Source organism: Pelobates fuscus, chromosome 6 (assembly GCF_036172605.1).
Source record: "Pelobates fuscus isolate aPelFus1 chromosome 6, aPelFus1.pri, whole genome shotgun sequence".
Lineage (NCBI taxonomy): Eukaryota > Metazoa > Chordata > Amphibia > Anura > Pelobatidae > Pelobates > Pelobates fuscus.
Genome location: NC_086322.1, coordinates 179,449,045 through 179,474,603, shown reverse-complemented (window position 1 = coordinate 179,474,603; position 25,559 = coordinate 179,449,045). Strand labels below are relative to the sequence as shown.

Sequence of the window (25,559 nt, the reverse complement as noted above, 5' to 3'; positions counted from 1 at the left end):
GCAACCAGAGTGTTGATATGAGTCAAATTACAAAGCATGGGAAAATTCTAAAAAACTTTTCCACGTTGTATAAAATGACACAGAGCACTCTGATTGGTTGGATTTCAAGCCAACCAATCAGAGTGCTGTGACAGGTAAATGTAGCTTTGGGTTTTGGGTTTTTTTCGGCAACATTTTTTGGGTGCTCGGGTTTTTTATTTTATTTTCAAAGTTCAACAGGTATTATGAATTTGTATTTGGCCTTTTTTGGGGCTGAAAAAAAAAGAATATTTTAGAAAACAGAAGACATCAAATGGTAAGTTAGATTTTTTTTTACAGGTATTTAGTTCTCTTTCCCCCCCCCCCCTCACTATTTTTAGGGTGTGGGGGGTTGGTAGGGGTTCATTCATTTGTTTTGGGTGGAGGGGAGACTAGGGGCTTCGGGACCCCTAGTCACCTGGGGGGTAACATTTTCATTAAGGGCTCCCACCCGCCGCTCGGGGGTGGGGGGGGAGGACAATAGGTCCCCCCCTATTGTTATTTAGGTCTTTCATACCATTGGAATTAGGGAGCTATGTACTAAGCAGCTGCAAAACAAATAGGATCGGAGTTTCATTCATTCAAATTTAATTCTGATCCGAACAAAGTCCCGAATTGTGTCGTAACACGAATGGAGAAACTGTTCTCATTCTGTTAGGATGAAATTCGGTAGTTTCGCCGGCGTTCTGTCTAGTTTTAAAGAAAACTAGAGCAGACAGGAAGAAACGAAGAACAGATCCTGACAGAGGAAGAGAAGATGAATGGATTAAATAACGGTAAGTTCGTCAAGACAGTGCCGCTTTAAGTGTATGTTCTACACAAGTATATTCAAGAAGATTAACAAAAAGTAAACATGATTCCAAAAATATCTCAATGTTTCCTGGTTTCCAGTAAGTTAACATGTCTCTTAGAGGTGTCTAGCACCTGGCTTACATAGTTTCCTGTATGTATAGTTGATGAAAGTGGCTACATTAATATTAGAGTTAGGAAGTCCAAACATAGAAAAGGCAATGGAACAGATTTTGTATTTTTTTTCTTTGAAGTCTCGTGAATATAATGTCCATTCAAAATGAATTAACAGAGCATTGTAAATAAATAAAAAAAAATAAAAAAAATAAAAAATACCTCCATAGTGGTTTTACAGGGTAAAATTAAGCTGGGCAAAGTCTAACAAAAATCAGATGTAATGCACGTTTTAGAGATGTGTGTGGTTTGGCGGTGCGATGTAAAGGAACAATGTAAGCACTACTGGTTCTCATTAAAGTAGTTGTGGTGCCTAGAGTCTACAGACACCATCTCCCATTTCATTCTTAAACGGTTTCTTAATGTTTTAAAATAAATAAGATCTCTGAAGCCCACCCACTCTGTGCTGCCTGAGTAGTGCTAGTGACCAGCGATAGGCTAAGAGTGCTCAGTCTTCCACTGCCCACGATCTCTGGTATGAACAGATATGGTGGAGTGTGACCTCTCATTTGCTATACTATGATTGGGGGCTGAGCTGCAGACACTCGGGAATTCTGATTCACTGTTATAACATTTAAAAGTTTATAAATGAAAGAGGAGACAGCCTCCTGGGAACTAAAACCATAACCATTTCAAAGAGTTGCAAATTATATGGCGCAGTCGAGTGTCACTTAAATAGCACTGTCACTACAAAAAAATGTGCACTATAACCTTGTTATATCTTAGTAGTAAATGCTGTCCTTACACAAAACCTGTATCTGTATCTCCTCATAGCAAAGCTGGCAACAGAAATTATCCTATGCAGAACCATATTGTGAGCCCCACCTGACACAAATTCCCAGATATGACCACCCATACAAACTCACTAATGCATACAAATTATCAGACATGCACACACGCCGTTATGCTCTCCCAGATATACATACACAACTTAATCTGGTCACTCCCATACACTATCAGACACACAAACAGATTCACACACTAATATACACTGACACACACATACCCACATTACCAGAATGCACGTGCAGATACACATACTTAGAAATACATTGCCACACACATAAATACACAATTTTCTTTGAGTTTTGTAGGGAATTGATAAAAAAAAAAAAACTTAACAAAATTGATTGTCATCTTAGCCAGTCTATTTATGGATCCAGGCCAATGAGGCTGCTAAATGTGCTTCTAACTTTATTTTATTTGCAACATATATATATATATATATATATATATATATATATATATATATATATTTTAAAATTATAAATGTTGCAAATAAAATAAAGTTTTATATATATATATACACACACACACAATATATATTTATAACGGCTAACGGCTTCCGGTCTAGCAACGGACGAGGACAGTCGCATGGCCGCAGAGCTCCCGAATCCAAGCGTGTTTAATCGCGGCAAACGACACCCGATCACGACCCAAACACCCTCGACTTACCCGACCCTCATGGGCAGAAAAACAAAAAAGCAAAAGCCGGACAAACCCCGTCTGGGTATGAACATTGGGGATATGTGGAAGCAGGCCCACGAGACTGCCGGAGAAACAATGGCGTCCCTGCACGGAGGATGCTCCGATTTTTCGGACGGCACGTCAGAGGACGGAGAAGGGAGCTTCATGCCGACCAGAGCTCCACTGCCGCCAGACAGGCCACGTGTGCCCGCACCAGCTCCCACACCGGTGACTATGGAGGCTATTAGAGAGCTTATGGCCGCCAATCACAGTAAAATCTCTGCAGAAGTGGCCACGATAAGAGAAGATCTGAAAGGCCTCTCAACACGACTTGGGACTGTGGAAGGCACCTCTAGCGGCCATACACGCCAGATAGAGGAGCTACAAGCGGCAGTCCATGACCTGCAGCGACTAGCATCCCTTCATGAACAACAACTGGCTACACAAGAAGACAAGCGACGTCAAAACAACATAAAGCTAAGGAGGGTCTCCAACTCTGTACCAGAGGCCGAGCTTCCGCATTATGCCAGGCGGTTGCTAACTCCTAACCCCGAAAGTGGCCAATTCCGTCATACTGGACAACATCTTCCGTATACCACGGCCAGCTATGGCACCACCAGCTGCCACAGGGGACGTTATCCTCCGATTTCAAAACATGAGGGACAAAAGGGCCGTCCTAGAGGCCACCAAGGGCCTACCAGCCTACACTTTTGAGGATATGACTATTATTTTACGCAGATCTCTCGAGTGGAACGCTGAACTGGAGAAGATCTCTCAAACAGCTCACGTCCTTCCTGCTGCAGGAAAAAATCAGATATCGCTGGGGCCCAGGCCGCGCCCTACACATAGAAGGTGCACGCGGCCCGCTGGTGGTGCGGAACATACAAGAAGCCACAAAGACACTGGAGGACCTAAGATTACCACGGATGGCAATAGCCACCACGGATCCACCGGCTGGAACCACAAGTAGCCTAGGGAAGAATGCGGTCGGCGCACCAATCTTTGTGCCGCGACAACCTCCTGCAGGACTGCATACAGCTGCCGCAACATGAAACGGGACGAAAATCACAGGGACGCTCTCCCGCATTCTTCTTCTACCGGGCACAAGCCTGGCCCGCTACCCAACGACTGAGAGAACCCTAACACAACGAGAGTAATCAAGATTGTCTGATAACAATATCTCTCATGCTCTTTTCTCACTTTGTGTTCTTTATCTGATGTTTTGTTTTGTTTGATTGATGGTGCCGACTCGTTTGGACTATCACGGCACGATTGCATGGGCGCCCACGACCACAACGGGAATCCAAATACAAGGCCCGTAACAACCCTATTATACAGGGCCTGTACCAACCCCATACGCAGCATCACTATGTTGTTATATAGTGCTACTCATAATAAATCCCCAGTTTGTGCTTACCACGACCCCAGTAGCCTTTTAATTACGCCCCAGCCTGCACTTATTAGGCTCCTAGCATATGATTGCGCGACAGGTACCCACCTGATATGGCTGGCAAGCACTCCATGAGGGGCCCTACTTACCACTACTCATAAAGAAATGTTCGCCTTCCACTAACAAAGCAAAATTCTCCAGGCACAGTGTCGGAATGTTTATTGTAGATCTTAACTTAAACATGCGCAAAGTATTAGCCATCCCAAAGTTTGTTTTTTATCTCACTACTCAGGTGCAAAGTCTTCGACAGGACGTGGTTTACACTTGTTCACTAAAAGATGTGTAGTCTCAGTCACGCCAAGGTTTGTCACCTATACTATCTAAAATTGTGTGATCCTCGACATGACAAAGCCCATATAGACTAGATTATTCTATCGAATGCAACTGTTATGTTAAGCTTGTTTTAAACTAAAATAATAATAATGTGCATCTACTCCTGCCACGGTTAACTTGTATACATCTATGTACGTTGTTGTGGCGTTTTGACTATGTTTTGTACTCACCTGCACAACAAAAATAAAGAATTAAAAAAAAAAAATCATCTAACTATATACTCTCTATGAGGTTTTTCTTTTGGGTCTCACTATGAACTTGATTGAATATTGTAGGATATGCATTTTACATTTACATTGTTTCATATTTAATTTAGTAATATTGATAAATCTTTTATACTTTGTATCATTTTTAATGTTTTAATATTTTGAAAGAAACATTTTATAAACAATGCAGCAATATTAGAAATTGAGGCCTATATTAGAAAACTGCCTCAATATGTCCCTTAAATAAATATTTCATGCCAACATTCAAGCAGGTCCTTTGTTTTCTCATGTCTTCACATGTGCTACTTCACGTCACTGGTTCTGGAGGGTTTAACTTTAAGGAATCTAGAAGAGACATGTTAAACAGGACAGGGGACATTGTGACAATATGGCCTGCCTCTTTTCTCATTGCAACTCCCCCTCTCAAAAATAAATAAACATGCGGTTTGTTAAGAGAAGTCAATTATTTGTAAGTATTAGACTCCCCCTTGTGGTTTACAGCAAATTTAGTCATTTTAACATTACACACCAGTGACAAAATGTGATTAACTGTAAACAAGCTATATAAATATATTGCAAAGCTACCCAAAGCTAGGTGTCCAACTAGGTAACATAAGCAAATATCTAGAGTCCTATAAGTGAACACTCTGGGTCTGCCTTATCTCTCGTGCAGACGGAGTCTGCCAGTATTAAGTATCTGGACTGGCCCTGTGGGTGGGATAAGAAATGCGAAAGGCTAAAGTTCTTCCTATAGTGACACAAGTGAGCTAAAACCTGTATGAAACCTGAGCAGGAATGAGCCATTGTCCGTGATCAGTGTTTTCATAAACTCTTGTTGTCAAAAGAACAACTCAAAAACCCTATTGTACAGCTCTGCACAATTTGTTGGCGCAAAAACAAAACCAAGAATACAAACAATGGACTAGTCAAGGTCCTGATCTCAATCCTCTTTCAATATTGCAGTCCACAAGCACTGTTTAAGTCACCTGAATCACCTGGATGGGACTGCCAAGAAGAATGGGCAAATACTATTTTCAGTCAGTTTGCAAAGTTTGATGAAACTCACCCCAAAAACCTTAAGGCTGTTATTATGGCAAAAGTGTCTTGACTAAAAAAAAATTATGAGGGGGTTTGCATAGTTAAGCAAGCAGCGTATTTCAGTTTTTTTATTATTATTAAATATCTACTCAGGAAAACTTAATCTTGTCTTTAAAATGTACTCTTAAGCCCCTTAAGGACCAAACTTCTGGAATAAAAGGGAATCGTGACATGTCACACATGTCATGTGTCCTTAAGCGGTTAAAGCAGATGAGTTTACAAGAAGACTATAGTTTGGGCATTTGAGGGTATGCATCATTGTCAGTGTAAAATATTATAACTTTTGAGGGTCTGAATGCTTTTGCAAAGAATAATATACCGTCAATATATAATACACCAAAGAGACTGGATTTCTTCAACTGCATGAAATGTATATTTTTATTTTCAGCAATGATAATTGTGTAATAGTATATTTATTATGATCACCTTGATTTATATAGGACTGTAATCCATGGCTCTTACCAATTATAAAAAAGGGATATTTAAATGTGAAGAAGGCCAAGCAAATTCGGGTCACAATGCTATTTTAATGAGTCCCCAGAGATTGGAATAGGCATTGATATTGGGAAGAGTTTAATTGAGGCGTTTTGCAATATGTATTTTAACATTCATTAATACACTTTTAATTTACTGTGACAAGTGACGAATGAGCCTCCAAGCCAATGCCATGTACAAAATTTGAGAAGCACTGGCTTATAGGATTATTCAAAGCTGTATCAAAATTAAAATGCAGTTAAATGTATACATTTGTTTATGGGACTACGATACAGGTTGGACATAATGGATGCATTATTGTATTTCTCCAAAAGTTGAATAAAGCTGGGAATTACAACAAATATTTTCCAAAGTTATCACACATGACCAGTAATATAAACATAGGCTGGGAATTGCTGCATACATTTTACCAAATGAAAAAATTGATCTAGTAGTGAATCTCTAAGAAGGGTATTGGTGTATTTAAACAATTAAAGTGAGATAGAGGTTTGAAGATTGGGGAAGGTGGTGAAGAGACACAGAAAAGATACATGGATGAGAAACTTTGAAGCTATTTTGCAAGAACACCATTATGTGCAAGTGCTGGTGGGTAGTACATGGAAATTCTAGAGAGCACCTGTACTTTTTGTATTAGCTATTCCCCCCATTGCAGCTAGAGATTACCCGTTATTTCTGCCATAGAGAAAATGGAAAAGTGTTTAATACTTTATGTAATATTTTTTTCTCATTAAGAACCATTATATTTCCACCCTTTTTGGGGGGGGTTCACGTAGCTTGTGACACAGTCTAGAGAATTAGCAGTCCTTTGTAACCTAATTCCTTTTTGCTGTGAGGGGGAAAAAAAAGCTGCAATTATAATGCGGCCATGGGTCTAAATCGGGAAAATAATATTACATTAGCAATTTTCATTATTTTCCACATACCTGAAATTTCTGAATCTCACCTATTGTCTGGAAATGCTACTTCATGGAATAAGCTTCAATAACTGAAGAGATTATGCAGAACCACATAGAGCCATATAGATAATGTATTTATTTATCTATTTTACTCAATATTGCATTGATAGCTTTCAGTTTCAAGTGTATCATGTAGAGCACATACAAATACAGTTTATGCAAAAACTTTGGAGGGGGATAGCACTTTATGGAGTCTATAGAACTACCTGTGTCTCCAGAGCTTCCAGCTTTCTTTTTCGGGCATGCAGAGCCTTGCTAGGAAAAGCCCAAAAATAGTTAGATGTTCCAATACGTTCAGAGTCTACCATAGCATCATCTACCAAGCTTTGTAAGATTTCCTTCACAGACATGGAAGCTGTAAAATAAATCAATGAATAAGTAAAAGTATGGATCAATTATTTATATATCAATAATAAAATTATAAAATGCTAACAAAAAATATTTTTCTAGATTACAAAACATTACTGAAAACAAGTTGCCTGTCGGTCATTTTTCACTATTTGTATCTACCACAGGACAAATTTGGATAGAAATTATGACCCAGGTATGTCAGGTGAGTTGCTAACAACACACACAATGGCACTGTAAAATGCGGAATAGTAGGGATTTGAAAATCAAAGTTATCTCAAAAGAAAAGATTTGGAAAAATTTTACAAACCGGGAAAACAAAGCTAAAAATTACAGCGCTGCAGAGTACGTTGGTGCTTAACAAATACTACATAAAGATCAGTGCTGGATGTGGAAAAGGACAACAAGAAAAGGAATGATGAGATAAAGTTTATAGATTCCCGTTTAAAATTCCTCTGCATTTCATACTGAAGTAATTATAGGCTTTTTTAATAGTGAGATGCTAATATATAATATGCTTGACACACTTTTCATAAAATACAGCAACAAATCTGTCAATAACAACAAAAAGACATCTGATTATTACACGTTTATGTAGAGAAAATTCCATAAAAGCACCACTGTCCATGTCAAGCTGTTTCAGATATGAACAAATTGCTGTAGACATGAAGCACCCTCTGGTGGTGATAAAGGATGTATTTAACCTGTTTCTTTACTATTTAGATCCACCCAAACTGTGTGCAAATATTAAAGCAAAACGGTCATGCCATACTTACCTTTTCCCAAACGCTCTGTCTTTCTTTTTAAAAATGTTCATCTATTTCTAACTAAAAACATAAGACAAAGTAGCATTTACTTTGTCTTGTGTATTTTTCCTATGCCTGCACTTTTAGGCACTGGGCAGAGGATACTGCCTCTAGAGTGGTCAATCCACCTCAGTCATCACCAATGACAGCTGCATGGAATTGGCTATGGCTATTGAGGATCCTGCTGTCTCGCAGGATCCTTCATAGACCTTAATGCTGTACTCTTGTGCATGTGCGAGAGTGCGGCAGTGAAGTCGGCTATTGGCACTGAATTGGACATGCCAGGAGCAGCTGGCAGCGGCTGCAAGGGCAAGGTTTTGGTAAGTGGAACTCGTCTTTCCACCGGACCTCAGCAGCGATGGCACTGCCTGAGGCCTTTGCAAATTCTACAAAGTCCCCAGAAGATAACAGTGCCGCTTTAAGGGAGCACGCAAAACAATACTTCCACTCCAACTCAGGAAAGCAACAGCACACATGTACAACTGAAGGCTCGGGAGTTTCTGCACAGTACCAACCACAATCAAAGGCCCGCCTGCTGCTCCTACCTACAGGGTATTGGCAGAAACAGCAGGAATTGTAGGCAAACTGTTGTTTTTATTATTTCTTCACATTCTTCACCATGAATCCTAGAGAGGGTGTTTAATATGAATTGCATTAGACTTGAAGAATGTGTCGCTCAACATTGATTTTTTTTCCCCCATTAAATATTGTTTATTGATTTTTGTTATTCGTGATAACATAAATGTACCATTAAAGGGGTGTACATTATTATAAGTGTACAGAATATCACACATTGGCATAGGTGACCGTACTGTTAGACATTCTTACAAGCAGTTAAATGCAGCACCTATTTGCTGAAGTTAACAAAAAGTTTTAAAGACCTGTACATGTCATCTCTAGGTGAAGTACAAATGGTATTTTTAATTTTAATATAACTTATAGCAGGAAAAATAGAAGCAAAGAAAAGGTAAATAAAAGGACTAAGCCAAAAATAAAAGGGGGTATGATTAAGCAGTGTATGTTCAATGACAAAGACATTAAGGTAATGAATGAGTTACAACAGTGATGGCTAACCTTGACACCATACATTTTTTGAACTACATTGCCCATAATGCTCAGTTAGCTTTTAGACTCTAAAGATTAGCTGAGCATCAAGTGAAATGTAGTCCAGAAACAATTTCAAAGTTAGCCATCACTGAGTTACAGGTTATCCACATGTGAAGCGAACTCTGCTTAGCATCGGGCTTCCCGGTGGATTTCTAGGGGCCTTCACAATCGACCAGATACCCTTTACAACTTAGTCTAGACTTGGAGGATCTTTTTGACACCACACCTTCTCATTCCACCTAGCCCACACCAAGTGATAAATACGGTTGGTGCCTTTTAGTTTGTGGGTCAATTTTTTAGAGCTCATAGTTTTGCCTAACTTACACTACTACTACTTACACTACTTACTAGTCTATCACTACCTGCATCAGAGGAGCGTCCCAGTATTTCCAATATTGTGCAATCGTGCACTTGGCTGCAACCAGTATTTGGATGATAATGGCCCTCGCATTTTTTGCTATGTGGGGGGGAATGAGGTGTAGGAGGTAGATTTCAGGTAGTAAGGGTAATAGTGTATCCGCTGCAGCGAGGATCATCTCACTAATTAGTTTCCAAAAGGTGTTTAACCCCAAACATGACCAGAAGATGTGGCATAAAGTGCCAGTCTGGACACCGCATCTCTAGCATTTTGGAGACGATTCAGGATAGATGTGGGTCAGCATGTGAGGTGTGAGGTACCATCTCATCCACATCTTGTATGTTTCCATGTGATCTATGCAGTGTGTGGCCAATTTAGTGTGCATGATGGTTTTATGCCACTGGGTCACTGTTGGAGGAGATCCTCCTCCCATTTTACCATGTATGGGAGTTTCCTAGATGCAGTGAGATCCTAAATTAACTTGTAGCATGTAGCCAGAGGTTTTAGGGAGGTCCCCTTTCCTCCACACATCCCGCCAAAGCCTGTAAGTGTGGTGAGAATTGGAGGCTGTATTCCTACCTTTTGGACTATATGTTTAACGCTTAGGTTTTTGTTTTTTTTATTAACTTAGACCAAGAAGCAATAACAACCACTGTTCTAATTTATGGGTATTAGGTTTGATAGAGTTCAGAAGTTTGAGAGCCATGGTTAATCAACATGAGTATTTTTTTTTTTTTTTACATTATGTTTTAATTTAATAATAGTGTAATTGTGAAATTTGGTGTTATCATATTTACACTTGAAGATTGTTTTAATAAAGGTTTTTGTTTAAACATAAGTATTAATACCATGTCAGAAAAAATACAGAATCTGATTGACTATAGTTTCAAAATATATCACCAATACTATAGAGCAAAAACATCTACTGAAGAAACATAATTACCTCCTAATTTATATAATAAACATCAAGTCATTTCACAAGACAGCATTATTTGTTGGACTGCACAATGTGTTCTATTATCTCCCAAAACCCAGCTGTCCAAATATATATTTTTTTTTTATATTTATAATATTTATTCAGAGAAAAGTTTTGAAAAATACATAAAATCACATTTGTTTATAACAAATAGACTTCATCAAACATCACATCAAGCTTATGCCATAAGATACAAACATCCCATGCTAATATAGATATGCACTATAGTTGATGATATCTATCAAAACATTCATAATATTTAGATTATGTGAATACATTAAAAGTAGACATACAGACAAACAGTACAAAAAAAAAATGTATTACTACTAAGTTATAAATTCAAGATTAAAAATTAGATTCTCTCCCCCCCTCCTCCCCCCCCCCCCCCCGAGGATATAGATGGAACTTTCCGACGACATTAACAGTATTCTATCAAGAACAAAGATTCCTTTTTAAAGACGCTGTTGAAGCACAAGAAGCTATCGATTCTTGGGACCTAACATAATCACAACTTAAATGAATTTTTTTAGTGTGTGCAATGTATTGATTAATACGGGTCTAAAAGGTCACTCATAGCAATATAGTATATTCCCCTATTCAAATACACTACTTTTTGAATACGAGCTAAAATTCTATATATCGATCCTATTGAAATTTTTTCCATAAATATTGATACCTAATTACAATGCTATGTACATAAGGCACTACACTTTATGTTGATTAATATGGGCCTAAAAGGTTATTTGTAGTAATATAGTATATTTCCTTATTTAATACACTACTTTTTGAACACGAGTTAAAATTCTATATATTGGTTCTACTGAAATTTTCATTTATAAATATTGATACTTAATTACAACGCTATACACATAAGGCACTATGCTTTCTGCTGATTAATATGGGCCTGAAAGGCTATTCATAGTAATATAGTATATCCTCTTATTCAAATACACTACTTTTTGAACACGAGTTAAAATTCTAAATACTGGTAATATTGAAACTCCTATAAATATTGTTACTTAATTACAACACTATGTACATAAGGCATCATGTCTTTTGTTGAGAAATATGGGTCTAAAAAGTTATTCATAGTAATATAGTATATTCCCTATTCCACTACACTATTTTTTGAACACAAGTTAAAAATCTATATAAGGGCTCTATTGAAACTTTTTTCATAAATATTGATATTTAACTATAATGTTATGCACATAAGGTAATATGTTTTTTAATTGATAAGAGACTTATAGATCTGACTAAAGTATAATGGACTAATCTCTATTGAGACTAGTGCTACTCACTATTTGGGTGAAATACACTGTAAATGGTAAGGATATTGGTTATTAGTGTTTTTTTTTTTCCCCTAATTTGATAAGAGATTTGTCTGATTGATATATCTTGTTGATGGCTAGGCAAGTAACGTCTCAGGACCAATATTATTAATGAGTAATATCACTTGCATAGTTGAAATATATGGTGAATTGACGGCTTCATGGTTGGGGAAAATGTAAATTGGAAATATATAAGAGAGGAAAAAGGAAAATTCCTTTTTTTTTTTCTCCTCTTGCTTCATGAATTTAGATTTTGTATTAATTGTGATTTATACTGAATATTTAGCCTCATGCTGAACTGGTTTCATATACTTTCTTGTGACCTTTATTCTTTACTCACCTCCATTGTGACCTCTACTCCCTGCTCACCCCCCCCCCCCCGTGTCCTCACTCCTGCCATCCAGGCAGGCCTATCCAAAGGGTTACTATTCGGTTACTCTATTGGAATACCAATGGGAATTTTTTTCTCCATGTATTGGTATATACTCTTGTTGTTTTTTATGTTAAATGTTTTTTTTTTTTTTTTTTCTCTCTCCTCTCCTCCTCTCTCCTCTTCTCCGGGGCCAGTGGAGGGGGAAACAGGATACAGTGGTAAATGTTCTTCTTTATGATGCCACTTAATATTGTTTCATGGAATGTCCAGGGATTGAATTCACCTCAAAAGAGGGGGGCTGTACATAAATTTCTAAATGATAATCAAATAGATGTAGCTTTTATCCAAGAGACTCATTGGATTAGTCCACCAGATAGACTGTGGAAATTTAAAAAATATCCATGGGTATTTGCCTCAAACTTGGAAGAGAAGAAAAAGAAAAGGGGTACTGCTATCTTTATCTCTAATAGTCATATTGTTGAAACTGTACACTTTATTCCAGATCCTATGGGTAGATATGTTTTCCTAGTGGTTAAGATAGATGGAACAATATACACCTTGGTTAATATCTACGCTCCAAACCGAAATCCAGAAAAATTGCTTGATCAAATTATGGAAACAATTGATGATTCAGTTAGTGGTAACTTATTAGTGGGGGGCGATTTCAATAGTGTCATGGATCCAAGAAAGGATAGAAGCTATAAACAAACAGCAAATTCTAAATCATTAAACAACTATTCATATAACTTAACAGACTATATTGCAAAAAATACCCTTTACGATTGTTGGAGGATATTTAATCCAAATGAAAGGGACTATACCTTCTTTTCCCATGTCCATCAGACATATTCACGTATAGACCTGTTTTTTGCAAAAGCAGACCTTTTAGACTCCATCGTTAAGACAAGTATTGGCTCTATAATTCTATCAGATCATGCCCCTATATTTTTGAAAATTAAATCTAGAGATAACTTTAGACCTAGGACAAGGTGGAGACTTAATGAAAGTCTTCTGAAAATTGACTATATTAGGGACTCTATTGCAGTGGAGATCGAGAACTTCCTAAATATTAACAACAATGGAGAAGTCTCGGTCTACTAAAGAATTATCTGAAGAAATAATTAAACTAAAGGTATCCATTAAAGATAAAATATATGATTTAGTTGATAAGAACCTCACACTTCTTAAACAAAGATGGTACCATAATAGTAATAAAATAAATAGAGATCTTTCAAATAAACTTAAAAACTATAATAAAGATAAATCTATAAAAAAATGAATTTTAGGTGATACCCATCCCAAAAGATATTGCTAAAGCATTTGTGGATTATTATAGCTCGCTATATAATCTGGATGAAGTTAAAGCAACTGACTTGGAAATCGATAGATTTCTAAGTAGCCTTAATCTACCTAGAATAAAAGATTTAAATCTAGAAAGACTCAATGCTCCAATTTCATCAACAGAGATTATTGAGGCAATTAATGACTTAAAACCCAATAAAGCGCCTGGTCCTGATGGATATCCGGCAATATTTTATAAAACTTTTCTTAACTCCATTTCTCCTATGTTATTGGAAATGTTTACAAAGACATCTATAGACTTTCCTTTTCCAAAAGAAATGATGGTAGCTTCAATAATACCTATTTCCAAAGCCTGACAAAGATCCCACTATGATCACTAATTATAGACCGATCTCTTTGATCAATACGGATATAAAAATATTCTCTAGTATATTGTCTAAACGTCTTAAAGATACTATTAGCGATATAATTGGAGTGGATCAGTCAGGTTTTGTAAAGGGCAGAAGCACTACTGATAACACCCGCAGGATTTTCAATTTGATATATAAAATTAATGAAAGCCGAATGGGTTCTGTAGTGATGGCCCTCGATGCCGAAAAGGCCTTCGACAGAGTCAATTGGAGATTCCTTGATTCTGTCTTGGGCCGGTTTGGCATCGAAGGCCAATTTAGGAGTAAGACTATGACATTATATAAGAACACTTCAGAAAAAAATAGTAATCCTTTCTTTGACTCAGATACCTTTGAAATTAATAATGGTACTAGGCAAGGTTGTCCTTTGGCCCCACTATTATACATTCTGTCAATGGAACCACTAGCTGCACTAATTAGGCAAAATATTAATACAAAAGGAATAGTAATGCGAGAAAGTGAAGTTAAGATAACTCTGTTTGCGGACGATATCATTCTCACCTTAGTTAACCCTCAGGTGTCAATTACACACTTACTAAGTGATATAGCTATATATAGCTCCTTTTCTAACTATAAAATTAACATTAAAAAAAAACTCAAATTCTACCTTACAAATTAAGTGATGTCGATAGAGAATCAATAACTAAGCAATTCCATATAGCTTGGGCTAAAGAAGAGATTGATTACCTGGGGATAAACATTTCTCTTGACATCCCCAGTACAATACAAACGAACTATGAAAACCTATTTGGCAATCTACAACACCAAATAGCCAAGTGGAAACGAATAGAACCATCTTGGATTGGTAGAATAAACATGGTTAAAGCATTTCTGATACCGAAACTCTTATACCTTTTTAGGGCAATTCCATTTAGAATTAAGACAAATGCTTAACCGGTTTCAAAATCTTTTCTCTAATTTCATTTGGGCCAATAAGCCTCCTAGGATTGCTTTTGAAATACTACGTAGAAGCTACTCGAAAGGAGGCATAGCATTTCCAGATGTACATAAGATCTATGAAGCATTTAAAGCATCCCAGTTATTAATGTGGATGAATATGGATCAAGATATCTTACCATGGTTTAGTATAGAACAAGAAAGTAGTCCTAAATATAAACTACCTATTCTGGTGTGGTTAGGCCTATTAGACTTGGTTGTATTGGAGAATAATTTTTTCTCCAATAATATTCTAAATGACATGTTTATAACTTCTAAAATACTTATAAAAACTTAACTTGAGGGATAGAATATTTTATGATACTCCAATCGAGGCCCTATGTTATATATTGATAGATCTAGACATTAAACCCTGGCTTCAATTGGGGATAAATAAGATCTCTGATTTATGTGAAGGAAACAAGCTGACTATATTTAAATCAATTACAACTGAAATACAACATACCAACAAGAGATATATTCAAATATCTAAGACTAAAGAACTTCCTAATGTCTAAATCAATTTGTAAAGAACATTATATAACCTTCCAAATTGTTAATAGTCAAAAAAAAGGTAGTACCGCCAGATTTTCTAAACTGTTTGACCTAATGGATCAGGACTTTCAAATCCCTCCTTTTAAAAAGTGGGAAATCGATATTGGTAAATCTATACCTTTTGTAGAATGGGTTGGAGGTACTCAATTAGTGAAACAATCTATTCATAATGTATCATTATTAGAAACCCATTTTAAACTAATATATAGATGGTACTTTGTTCCAGCTAGAATGTATAAGATTGATCCTACCCATAGTAAAAATTTGCTGGAGATGTGGTCTGGAAAATGGCACAATATACCACATATGGTGGGAATGTCCTAAATTAGACGATATAAAAACTCAAATGTTTGAACTAGTAAGTTCTTTATATCCAGGTATTAAGGAAATTAGCCCACAAATGTTCTTGTTTAATATAGATCAACATGAGTATCTTAACCACATACAAAAACACTGACTAAGTTAAAATGTAATTCTGTATTATACAGGGCATAAAATATACTACAACTAGCCAGGCCTTAAACGTTGCTCTTTACTGCATGCCTGGATGGTCCATGTCACACTCACCAGGTGTGAATTTTGTTGAATATTACATATTATATGTTCCTATTTATATTTCTATTAGTTATGGATGTCTAATTGATCAAAAAGAACAGATGGTAATTTGCTATGCTGTACCATGAAATGTTAGTGTACAATTGAGGGTCAAAGGTCGCCATACGTGTCCTTATATAGTCAGAGTTTCAGCTAAAAAGTCTGTTGTCATTAGGGTTATAACTATATAGAATAGTAGACAAAGGACCATGAGGTTGTTGTCCGTCTCTTCGTTCTTGATTCCAGCAATTCAAATCTGCTATTAAACAAATTCCTACTTGCCAGGGCTAAATATTCACTCTTCAATGGTTAGTGGAAATTGATCCCGACGTTAACTGTAGCATGCTGATTCTGTTTCGCCATCTTGCTGAAAATATCAGGACACATGAAAGACTCTTCATTGCTATGGACACAACTTTATCAATGAAGATTGCAAGAACTGTGCATACTCACTAATTCCTTTCTCTTTGGGGGCAATTTTCTCCAGGTCTTTTAACTGAAAAACGTCTTTCTATTAAAAAAACAAAACATTTTTTGAATTACTTCCACTGTTGTCATTCTCTTGTTTAGGTTATAAACATTATATGACAAAAATAAACCTTTACAACACAAAACAATTGCAAATATATTATGATAGGTAAAATAAGATAGGTAAAATAAAATTCTGTAGTTAATCAGAATTAGCCAAACTCAGAACCATATTGGTGTGGCAAAACAAAAGCTAGCACCAGAAGAGTGAGAAAGAGTGAGAAACAATGAAGGTTTGGAATAAATTGGTCTACAGCAGGGTTGCTCAAAGGGTAGATCCCCAGATGTTGCAGAACTACACTCCAATTATGCTTTGCATGCTGCATTTAGAATGGCAAAGCATCATGGAAACTGTACTTTTAAAACATCTAGGGATCCATCTTTTAGGTACCCCTGGTCTTCAAGAACACTTATAACAAAAGTTCAATTCAAACACCAAGTGTGGTTTTTCCTTGTGAGGACAAACACACAGGGCCGACATCAGGGCATGACAACCATGACGGTTGTCATGGGCTGGCGGTCCTGGGGGGCCCAGACTGCTCTGGGAGTTCTGGGCCCCACATTGCCTATTTACACATATATATAGGATGTAAACCTTGCAATGCCTGTTTTGATTGTACAAAAAGAGAACTTGATGTATGGACATAATGTGCTAGATGTGTTAATTCTGAACACCCATACCCTTTTTCCTTCTGTACCCCCTTTGGCGTGACAAAATAAAAATAAACAAGCTCAAAAGATAAAGCAATTTATAAAGACAAACTCACAGTTTCAAAAAATATTTCCATCATCCGTGTTCTTTTCTCTTCAACACTAAGACCTCTTTTCTTAGACTGAAAAAGAAAAACGATATATATGAGAAATTTAAGAAAAATTAATAAGTAAAAAGTACACAAAGGACACGCTAAGTACCAAATGACTGTTTTAGTTAAGTGATTTTTCGGCATTGATTGTGTCACTGCAGCCTTGTAATTCAAAAACTTGCAGTTTCTGAGAAACCGAACTGTTTACATTTTGCAATTCCCAAAGCTCACCTCACCATACCTCTAGTGTCTGTCATCCAGACAGCTGCTGGAGTTTAACATTAAAAAGTTTGAATAATTCAATAAGAAGAGTTAAATCATATATTTCTTAAAGAAAAGGAATTTCAAAACAACCTATAGCAACCTTTAATATATAACAGTAATGGGGGCCGGGGCCTGACATCAATGGTGGCCGGACGTATTTTAATGAAGCTCATGCCTACCTGCGATAAAACTGAGTAAATCTCTACTCAATTAAGCTTGAAAGTGGTCCTCTGCCACTTGTGGACCAGTGTAACTTTGCCAGCTGCAACATACTAAGCTTGGATGGTGGTGCCCAGACAGGTACTTACCTTGTCTGCATCTGAGGCCTACTGAAGCCTGCGTTCTAGTAGCTGGGAGTGGCGGCCGACCTCCTGGCTCATGTTGCGTGTTTTGTAGCAGATCCCTCACAGCCCTGTCACCCCTCCCCAGTCCACTACTGGGTTTACCTGCATCCTTGACTCCACCACTGCGACTTTGGAGACCACATGGTCAAATATGGCTGCCAAGCTAGGTTCTTGCAACACAGGCCAGATGTGGAGAGCAGCCTTTGAGACCAGATTCGAGGCGATCTGCCAAGCATTCTGGCACAGATTAAGCAGCCGACCTCAAGACACGACCCCGCCTTGCTGACACGGAGACCCAAGCTGTCACTGCAACCCCGCGTTCCCCCTCCAGCCTGATGACCTAAGCAAAGTTGTATCCAGCACGCCGTGTCGGATTCCGATAGTCCCGCGGGCCCAAGATCCTACTACACGGAGTTGGGAAATTATTGGACATGGGGCTTTGGCCCTCGTTAAGGCCTGGGATCGAGGTTGCGGATAGTGGAGCAGATCAGGAGTGGGTTTTGCTATATGGCATGATGGAGTTGAGGGAACCGGAGAAGACAGGGAGTTCGGCATGATGCTGGACATTCTGAAGCTGACTAATTGCAGCATTGGCGAAACATCATCCATATTCGTGCCTAGCTAATATTCTTTTGAGCATTGCAGTGTATATGTTTTAATGATTTAATATTATAAGTGCCCAAAGGTTACAAATAGCAAACCTATTTGTTAACCATTATATATTTTTTCATTATTATCTTGCAGCTACTGTATTTAATTCAGCCACACTCATATTACTGAAAGAACCTAAGGAAAAGAGAATTGCACGGTCTCTTTTGCTTCAAATTATTATTGCCATTTATATAGCATCAACAGATTCCATAGTGCTTTACAATATTATGTGTCACAGCTCTCACCGTGACATCCAAACGGCCAGACGTGGTCACCCCAGAAGTGCCCAACAGGGGATTTGAACTGTGGATCTTCTGTGCCGTAGTCCTGCAGTTTTGCCTCAGAGCCACACTCCAGTTCTTGATTATTCTCACCTTGTCTCCAGCACCGGGGCCTGGACATTACCTGTGGCTGCTCCTATGATCTCAGCCCACCTGAAGCAGATGCCTAATTAGACAGGTATAACACACTGCCTCTCCCTTAGGGCAATGTCAGTTCATTGACTCTGGTTGCTGTGTTAGTATTCGTGATTCCAGTGTTCTCCAGTCCGTGGCTTTCTTACCGTGTATCCTGACTTCTGGCATCCTCTGACTTTGGCTTATCCTTGACGATTCTCCTGCTTGTGTCCTTACTTGAACCGCGACTTGGAGCAATATCCTGCACAGCCCCCGTGCACAGATTCACAGGCCAGGAGAAGTCTTACCTGACCAGCGTGACCTGTGTTTAATTGCAAGGGTGAGCATAAATCTCTGCCTACCGGACTCCCAATTAAGGTAAGCCGTGACATTATGAGAGGAGGGATTAAACTATAAATAAAGACAATTACAAGAAAACTTACAGGAACGATAGGCTGAAGAGGACCCTGCTCAAACGAGCTTACATTCTACAGGAGATGGGGTGTAAAACACAATAGGACAGGAAATCGCAATCAAATAAGGTGGGAGTGAAGTAGAGCTGGAGGAGAGAGTAGAGTGCTGCCCTTTTGGATAGAGCAAGAGACAGGTAAGTGAGGTAGAGGTTACTCTGAGAGGCCATAAGCTTTCCTAAAGAGATGGGTTTTAAGGCACCTCTTAAACAATTGAAGACTAGGGGAGAGTCTGATGGTGGTAGGCAGGCTATTCCATAGGAAGGAAGCCGCCCACGAGAAGTCCAGCAAGTGAGGCTCAAAGGTGAGGCCAGAATAAAGTATGACGCCAGCGTGCTTGCAAGGATGGACTTATGTGAATACCACTAACTTGACGCAAAAGAGGAGGATCAGTATTAGGAGGAGGAATGACAAGGAGCTCAGTTTTAGAGAGATTGAGTTTCAGAAAGCGGGAGGACATCCAGTCAGAGATGGAAGAAAGGCACTTTAATGGCACCCCGGGCATAGAGGGTTAAACCGCCGTTTAGTAGATCTTCCCTTCCAGAGACACAGGCACAGCTACTGTAGACACCAATCCACCGAACCAGAGAAGCATATGAATGCCGTAAACAGCTGAACCGGAACCACACGATTGTCAAATAGGAAAAACCATACAAATAGGTTTACACTCCTAGCAGTCAAACTGGAACAGCACACAGTAAATCCCCCCAAGAACAAGAGGGGCTCCCTGTTGAGGGTCAAGCAGTGAACAGACAGAGCTGTGGGTTTATTGTTCTTATATACACATTAGTACCACCCACAGGGTTTTGGAAAACAACCAATAAACACGTACAATACACTCAGACACTCCCACACAAAATCCTCCCCTCTGCCTGTGATACAATTACCTTACACAATGGGTAATGTAATTATCACAAGCAGAGAAATACAGTTTTTCCACATTATTCATATCTTTAAAATTATGCATCACATTCACATAAAACTTACGTTTTAGAATCAGCATACTCCAAATATAAACATATACAAACATATGTCAAAATCATCCAAATTGGTCCATTGGTTCAAAAGATAGATGGAAGTCCTTTGTGACCAAATGAAGCATGGCTTTTCTGCCCAAAACCAGTTCCAGAGTCTTCTATCCTGGAGATAATTGGGAAGTAATTCAATTATATCCAAGGACAGAGGCAAAACTCCATTAAACACATGGCAGCAAAAGACAATAAAATACATAAAAATATATAACTGTGCAGCCATTGCATAAAACAGGCACATTGAACATACCCCCAGATAGCTCAGATCTGAGCACACATTATTACTGAATGGCGCTCAGATCACACACATACAGTTCAATTATCATGGAGCCAAAGTCTTTCCCATAGTCTTTCATTATACGAATGGGATCCATGGCATAGCTATCTGGGGTATCACCACTCAAACAGGGCAAGCACAGAATGACCCGGCTTTCGTGTCTTTGCAGGGGAAAATCAAGCTTTTTAACATGGGGCCATAGTCCAGAGGCAACAGGCGGGCAACCAGGCTCCTCCAATGCAATGTGGTGAGATTGGTCTCGTCACAGGCACGCAGTGACACGTTGCAGGACGGCAGGAGAGAGGTCCGGGGAGGAGAGATATATCTGGGTGTCATCGGCGTACAGGTGGTAGTGGAATCCAAAAGAAGCAATAAGTTTGGCAAGAGAGGCAGTATACAGAGAAAATAGAAGGGGACCAAGGACAGAGCCTTGGGGGGACTCCAACCGAGACAGGACGAGGGGAGCAGGTATCATTAGAAAAGGAGACACTGAATGGGCATTGGGAGAGATAAGAGGGAGACACTGAATGAGCGTTGGGAGAGATAAGAGGAAAACCTAGAGAGGACAGAGTCACAGAGACTGAGTGATTAAAGAGTTTGAAGAAGGAGAGCATGATCAACAGTGTCAAAGCAGCAGAGAGGTCAAGAAGAATTAGTATGGAGTAGTGGCCTTTGGATTTATCTGCGATTAGGTCGTTAGTAACTTTGATAAGCACAGTCTCAGTAGAGTGGAGAGGGCAGAAGCCAGTTTGAAGACGGAGGAGAGAGTTGGAATTGAGGAAGTGAGATACACGGGTAAAGACAAGTCTTTCCAGAATCTTTGAGGAAAAAGGGAGCAGGGATATACGACGATAGTTAGAGGGGGAGGAGGGGTCAAGAGATTTTTTTTCAGGATACGTACTACAGTGGCATGTTTAAGGTCAGCAGGGACTATGCCAGAAGAGAGAGAGAGCAGTTGAAGATGTGCATTAAGGAAGGCACCAGACAAGTGGAGAGAGATCTGATAAGGTGAGATGGGACAGGATCAAGCGGGCAAGTTCAGTTCAGTAGCTGGGGAGAAAGTCTGAAGGGTAGGAAAGGCATGATCTACTTGTGGTTGAGAAAGAGAACGGCAAGGAGGGGAGAATTCTTTCCTTGGCTGTTCAATTTTGTCGGTAAGTAACATGCAAAGCTATCGGCAGTAAGGTTCGTTTGGGGGATGGCCACAGCAGGGCGAAGAAGAGAATTAAAGGTGTCAAAGAGACGCCTGGGATTGCAGGAGCATGAACTAATGAGAGAGGAAAAGTATGACTGTTTGGTGAGGGCAAGGGCTGCGCTGTATGAACACAATCTGAATCTATAATGGAGAAAGTCTGACTGGGTGTGAGACTTCCTCCAGAAGCGTTCAGCACAACGGGAGCATCTTTGCAGGTAGCGTGTTGATTCAGTATGCCACGTTGGGGGCGTGTCCTCCTTGAGGTGCTTGTTTGGAGCGGGGCTGCAGCGTTCAAGGCTAGTGTTATATGTGGAGATGGCCAGTGACGGACAGGAGAGGGAAGGATGGATAGCAGTTGTGAATCAATATCAGCTGACAGCTGCTGGAGGTTTATAGAAATAAGGCTCCTCCTGAGTTGAGGGGGGTTAGGCTAAGGTTGTTGGGTGAGGGGGTACTTGAGAGCAAACAATAAGAGGTGGAGATCAGAGAGAGGAAATGGAGTGTATATAATATTATATACTGTACATGCATAGCAGAAGAAGAGGTTGAGGGTATTTCCAGCTACATGGGTGAGAGAATTAGCCTACTGCGATAGCCTGAGAGAGGAAATAAATGAAAGTAGTTTGGAGGCTGATGAGGTTAAAGGTGGGTTAATGGGAATATTGAAGTTCTCAAGAATTAGGGATGGAATATTAGAAGACAGGAAATAGGGTAGCCAGGAAGCAAAGTGGTCAAGGAAGAGGAGAGGGGAACCGGGGGGATGATAAATAATGGCAAGGTTAGCAGAGAAATGCATCTTCAACCATTCTTGGATACATTGTGACTGTGTCTACAAATGTTTACAACAAGAACACTACCCTTGTCTGCTTACTTTGTCACTTGTATCCAATACTGTTATGGGTGCTTGCAAGAAAAGAAAATTACTGTCATTTCGGATAAAATTATACTTATATTATGGCTTTCTCAGCTGGAAAAAAGTTCTGTGTCAGCTCTAGGGACCACTTCCTGCTTTAAATAGCCCTTTTGATTGCAGAATTCAGGTGTATAGGCTTTAGTTTTCGCGGGTAATCTCCATAGAAACAGAGATACCCTGTGTTTTAAGCCTCCTATTGATCTGTTTACTTCCGGGTTTAGTGCAGATACGTCACTTCCGGTTTTGGCATATCCGGTTTTTATGATAATAAAAAATAAAAAAAAAAACACACATTTTTATAATTCACCCTTTATACAAACTATATTGCACTATATACCTGTCAGGATCGGGACAGGGATCCAACACACAGAGTACAGACAGTAGAAAGGTACGTATACCGGACCTTAGAATGGCCGGACTAACGTACGGAGATATAGAGAATGGTCAAAGACAAGCCGAGGTCGAGGGAACGAGAAGACAGGTAAGCGAGGAACAAGCCGGGTCAAAGGGTAATAGAGATAAGCAGAGTAATACAAACAAGCCGGGTCGGAACCAAAAGGATAACTGGAATACAAGAGCGCTGGGTGACTAGACAGGCTAGAACCACGACAGGGCAATGAGCAAATGGAAGAAGCACTGTTAAATACCCTGGCTCAGGAGAGTAGACACGCCTCCGACGAGTCCTGATTAGTCTCCAGACAATTGAGTGACAGGTCGGTCCGGGTTGGCGTCATGACGTCGACTGCTGGGCGTCGTGTTACAAAAGGAAGTGGATCCCTCGCGGCCGGCGTGTAAATGACCGGGAGGACCGCGAGGAACGGAGGAAACAGCCCTTCTGGACGGATAAACTTCTAAGTCTCTACCTCTCTCAGAGGTAGAGACCTCAGGTACCCTGACAGTACCCCCCCTCTCAGATACGCCCACCGGGCGGAAGGAACCGGGACGAGATGGGAAGCGGGAGTGAAACGCCCTGCGGAGGCGAGGAGCATGAACATCCTCTTGAGGTACTCAACTCCTCTCCTCAGGACCATATCCTTTCCAGTCGACCAGATATTGTACTCTCCCCCGGGATATTCGAGAATCGATGATAGAGTTGACCTCATACTCCTCCTGACCCTCCACCTGAACAGAGCGAGGAGAGGATACCGCGGAGGAAAATCTGTTGCAGACTAGCGGTTTCAGCAATGAAACATGAAAGGAGTTAGGGATGCGTAAGGCAGATGGGAGAGCTAGACGATACGCAACTGGGTTAATTCTAGTCAGAACCCTGTAAGGTCCAATATAACGAGGAGCGAACTTCATGGAAGGTACTTTTAAACGAATGTTTCTAGTACTTAGCCATACTCTATCGCCTGGAACAAAAACCGGAGCCGACCTTCTACGTTTATCAGCGTGTTTCTTAACCAGCATAGAATTGTGCAGAAGAATTTGTCGAGTCTGATCCCACAACTTCCTCAAATTGGCAACATGAACATCAACCGACGGTACCCCTTGGGAAGGAGAAACCGAGGGAAGAATGGATGGATGAAAGCCATAATTTATGAAGAAGGGGCTTGAATGAGTAGAATCGCAAACGAGATTGTTGTGCGCGAACTCCGCCCAAGGAATCAAACCGACCCAATCGTCCTGGTGTTCGGAAACAAAACGACGTAAATATTGTTCAATCTTTTGGTTGGTGCGTTCAGCAGCTCCGTTAGACTGAGGATGATAGGCGGAAGAGAAATTCAATTTGATACCCAGTTGAGAGCAGAAGGATCTCCAAAAACGAGAAACAAATTGGGAACCTCTGTCCGATACAATTTGGGAAGGTATCCCATGTAAACGAAAAATCTCCCTTGCGAATATCTCTGCCAACTCGGGAGAAGATGGAAGTTTAGGCAGAGGAACGAAGTGAGCCATCTTGGTGAATCTGTCAACCACGGTGAGGATAACAGTCTGTTTTTTAGATATAGGTAAATCGACAATAAAGTCCATAGCCAAGCAGGACCAGGGCTTCTCTGGAACCTCTAAGGGATGCAGAAATCCACATGGAAGCGTATGAGGTTGCTTGGTCTTGGTACAAACCTCACACGCACCGATGAAATCTTTGATATCCCTACGTAAAGCAGGCCACCAGAAGTCTTTGGAGATCAAAGCGCACGTCTTGCGAATGCCAGGGTGTCCAGCCACCTTGCTGTTGTGGAAACATTGTAACAGTTCCAGTTGAAGAGCAGGAGGAACGAAATGTCGATCCCCGGGAGTCTGTTTAGGGGCTAGATGTTGCAACTTTAAGATCTCGGCAAGTAACGGAGAGTGAATCCTGAGATTCGTGTTAGCGATAATATTGCATTTCGGAACTATAGAGGAAAGAACAGGTTCAGCTATAGTAGAGGGTTCATATTGGCGAGACAAAGCATCGGCTTTAGAGTTCTTAGAACCAGGTCTATAAGTAAGCACATAATTGAAGTGAGTCAGGAATAAGGACCAACGAGCTTGTCTGGCGGACAGTCGCTTGGCCTCCCCAATATAGGACAAGTTCTTGTGATCCGTTAAAATGGTAACAGGATGTAAGGTCCCCTCCAATAAATGTCTCCACTCCTTTAAAGCCATAATGACCGCTAATAATT

The 25,559-nt window shown here is 39.7% G+C and overlaps 1 protein-coding gene across 1 annotated transcript in view; it reads right to left on the bottom strand.

The window, feature by feature from the left end:
• MND1 (meiotic nuclear divisions 1) overlaps positions 1-25,559 on the bottom strand; it is a 131,547-nt gene that overhangs the window by 95,562 nt on the left and 10,426 nt on the right. The window contains exons 2-4 of the mRNA XM_063458534.1: positions 17,378-17,443; positions 16,536-16,593; positions 7,193-7,341 (exon numbers count right to left, since the gene is read on the bottom strand). Coding sequence (XP_063314604.1) covers positions 7,193-7,341; positions 16,536-16,593; positions 17,378-17,443 — 273 coding nt within the window. The remainder of the gene's footprint in view (positions 1-7,192; positions 7,342-16,535; positions 16,594-17,377; positions 17,444-25,559) is intronic.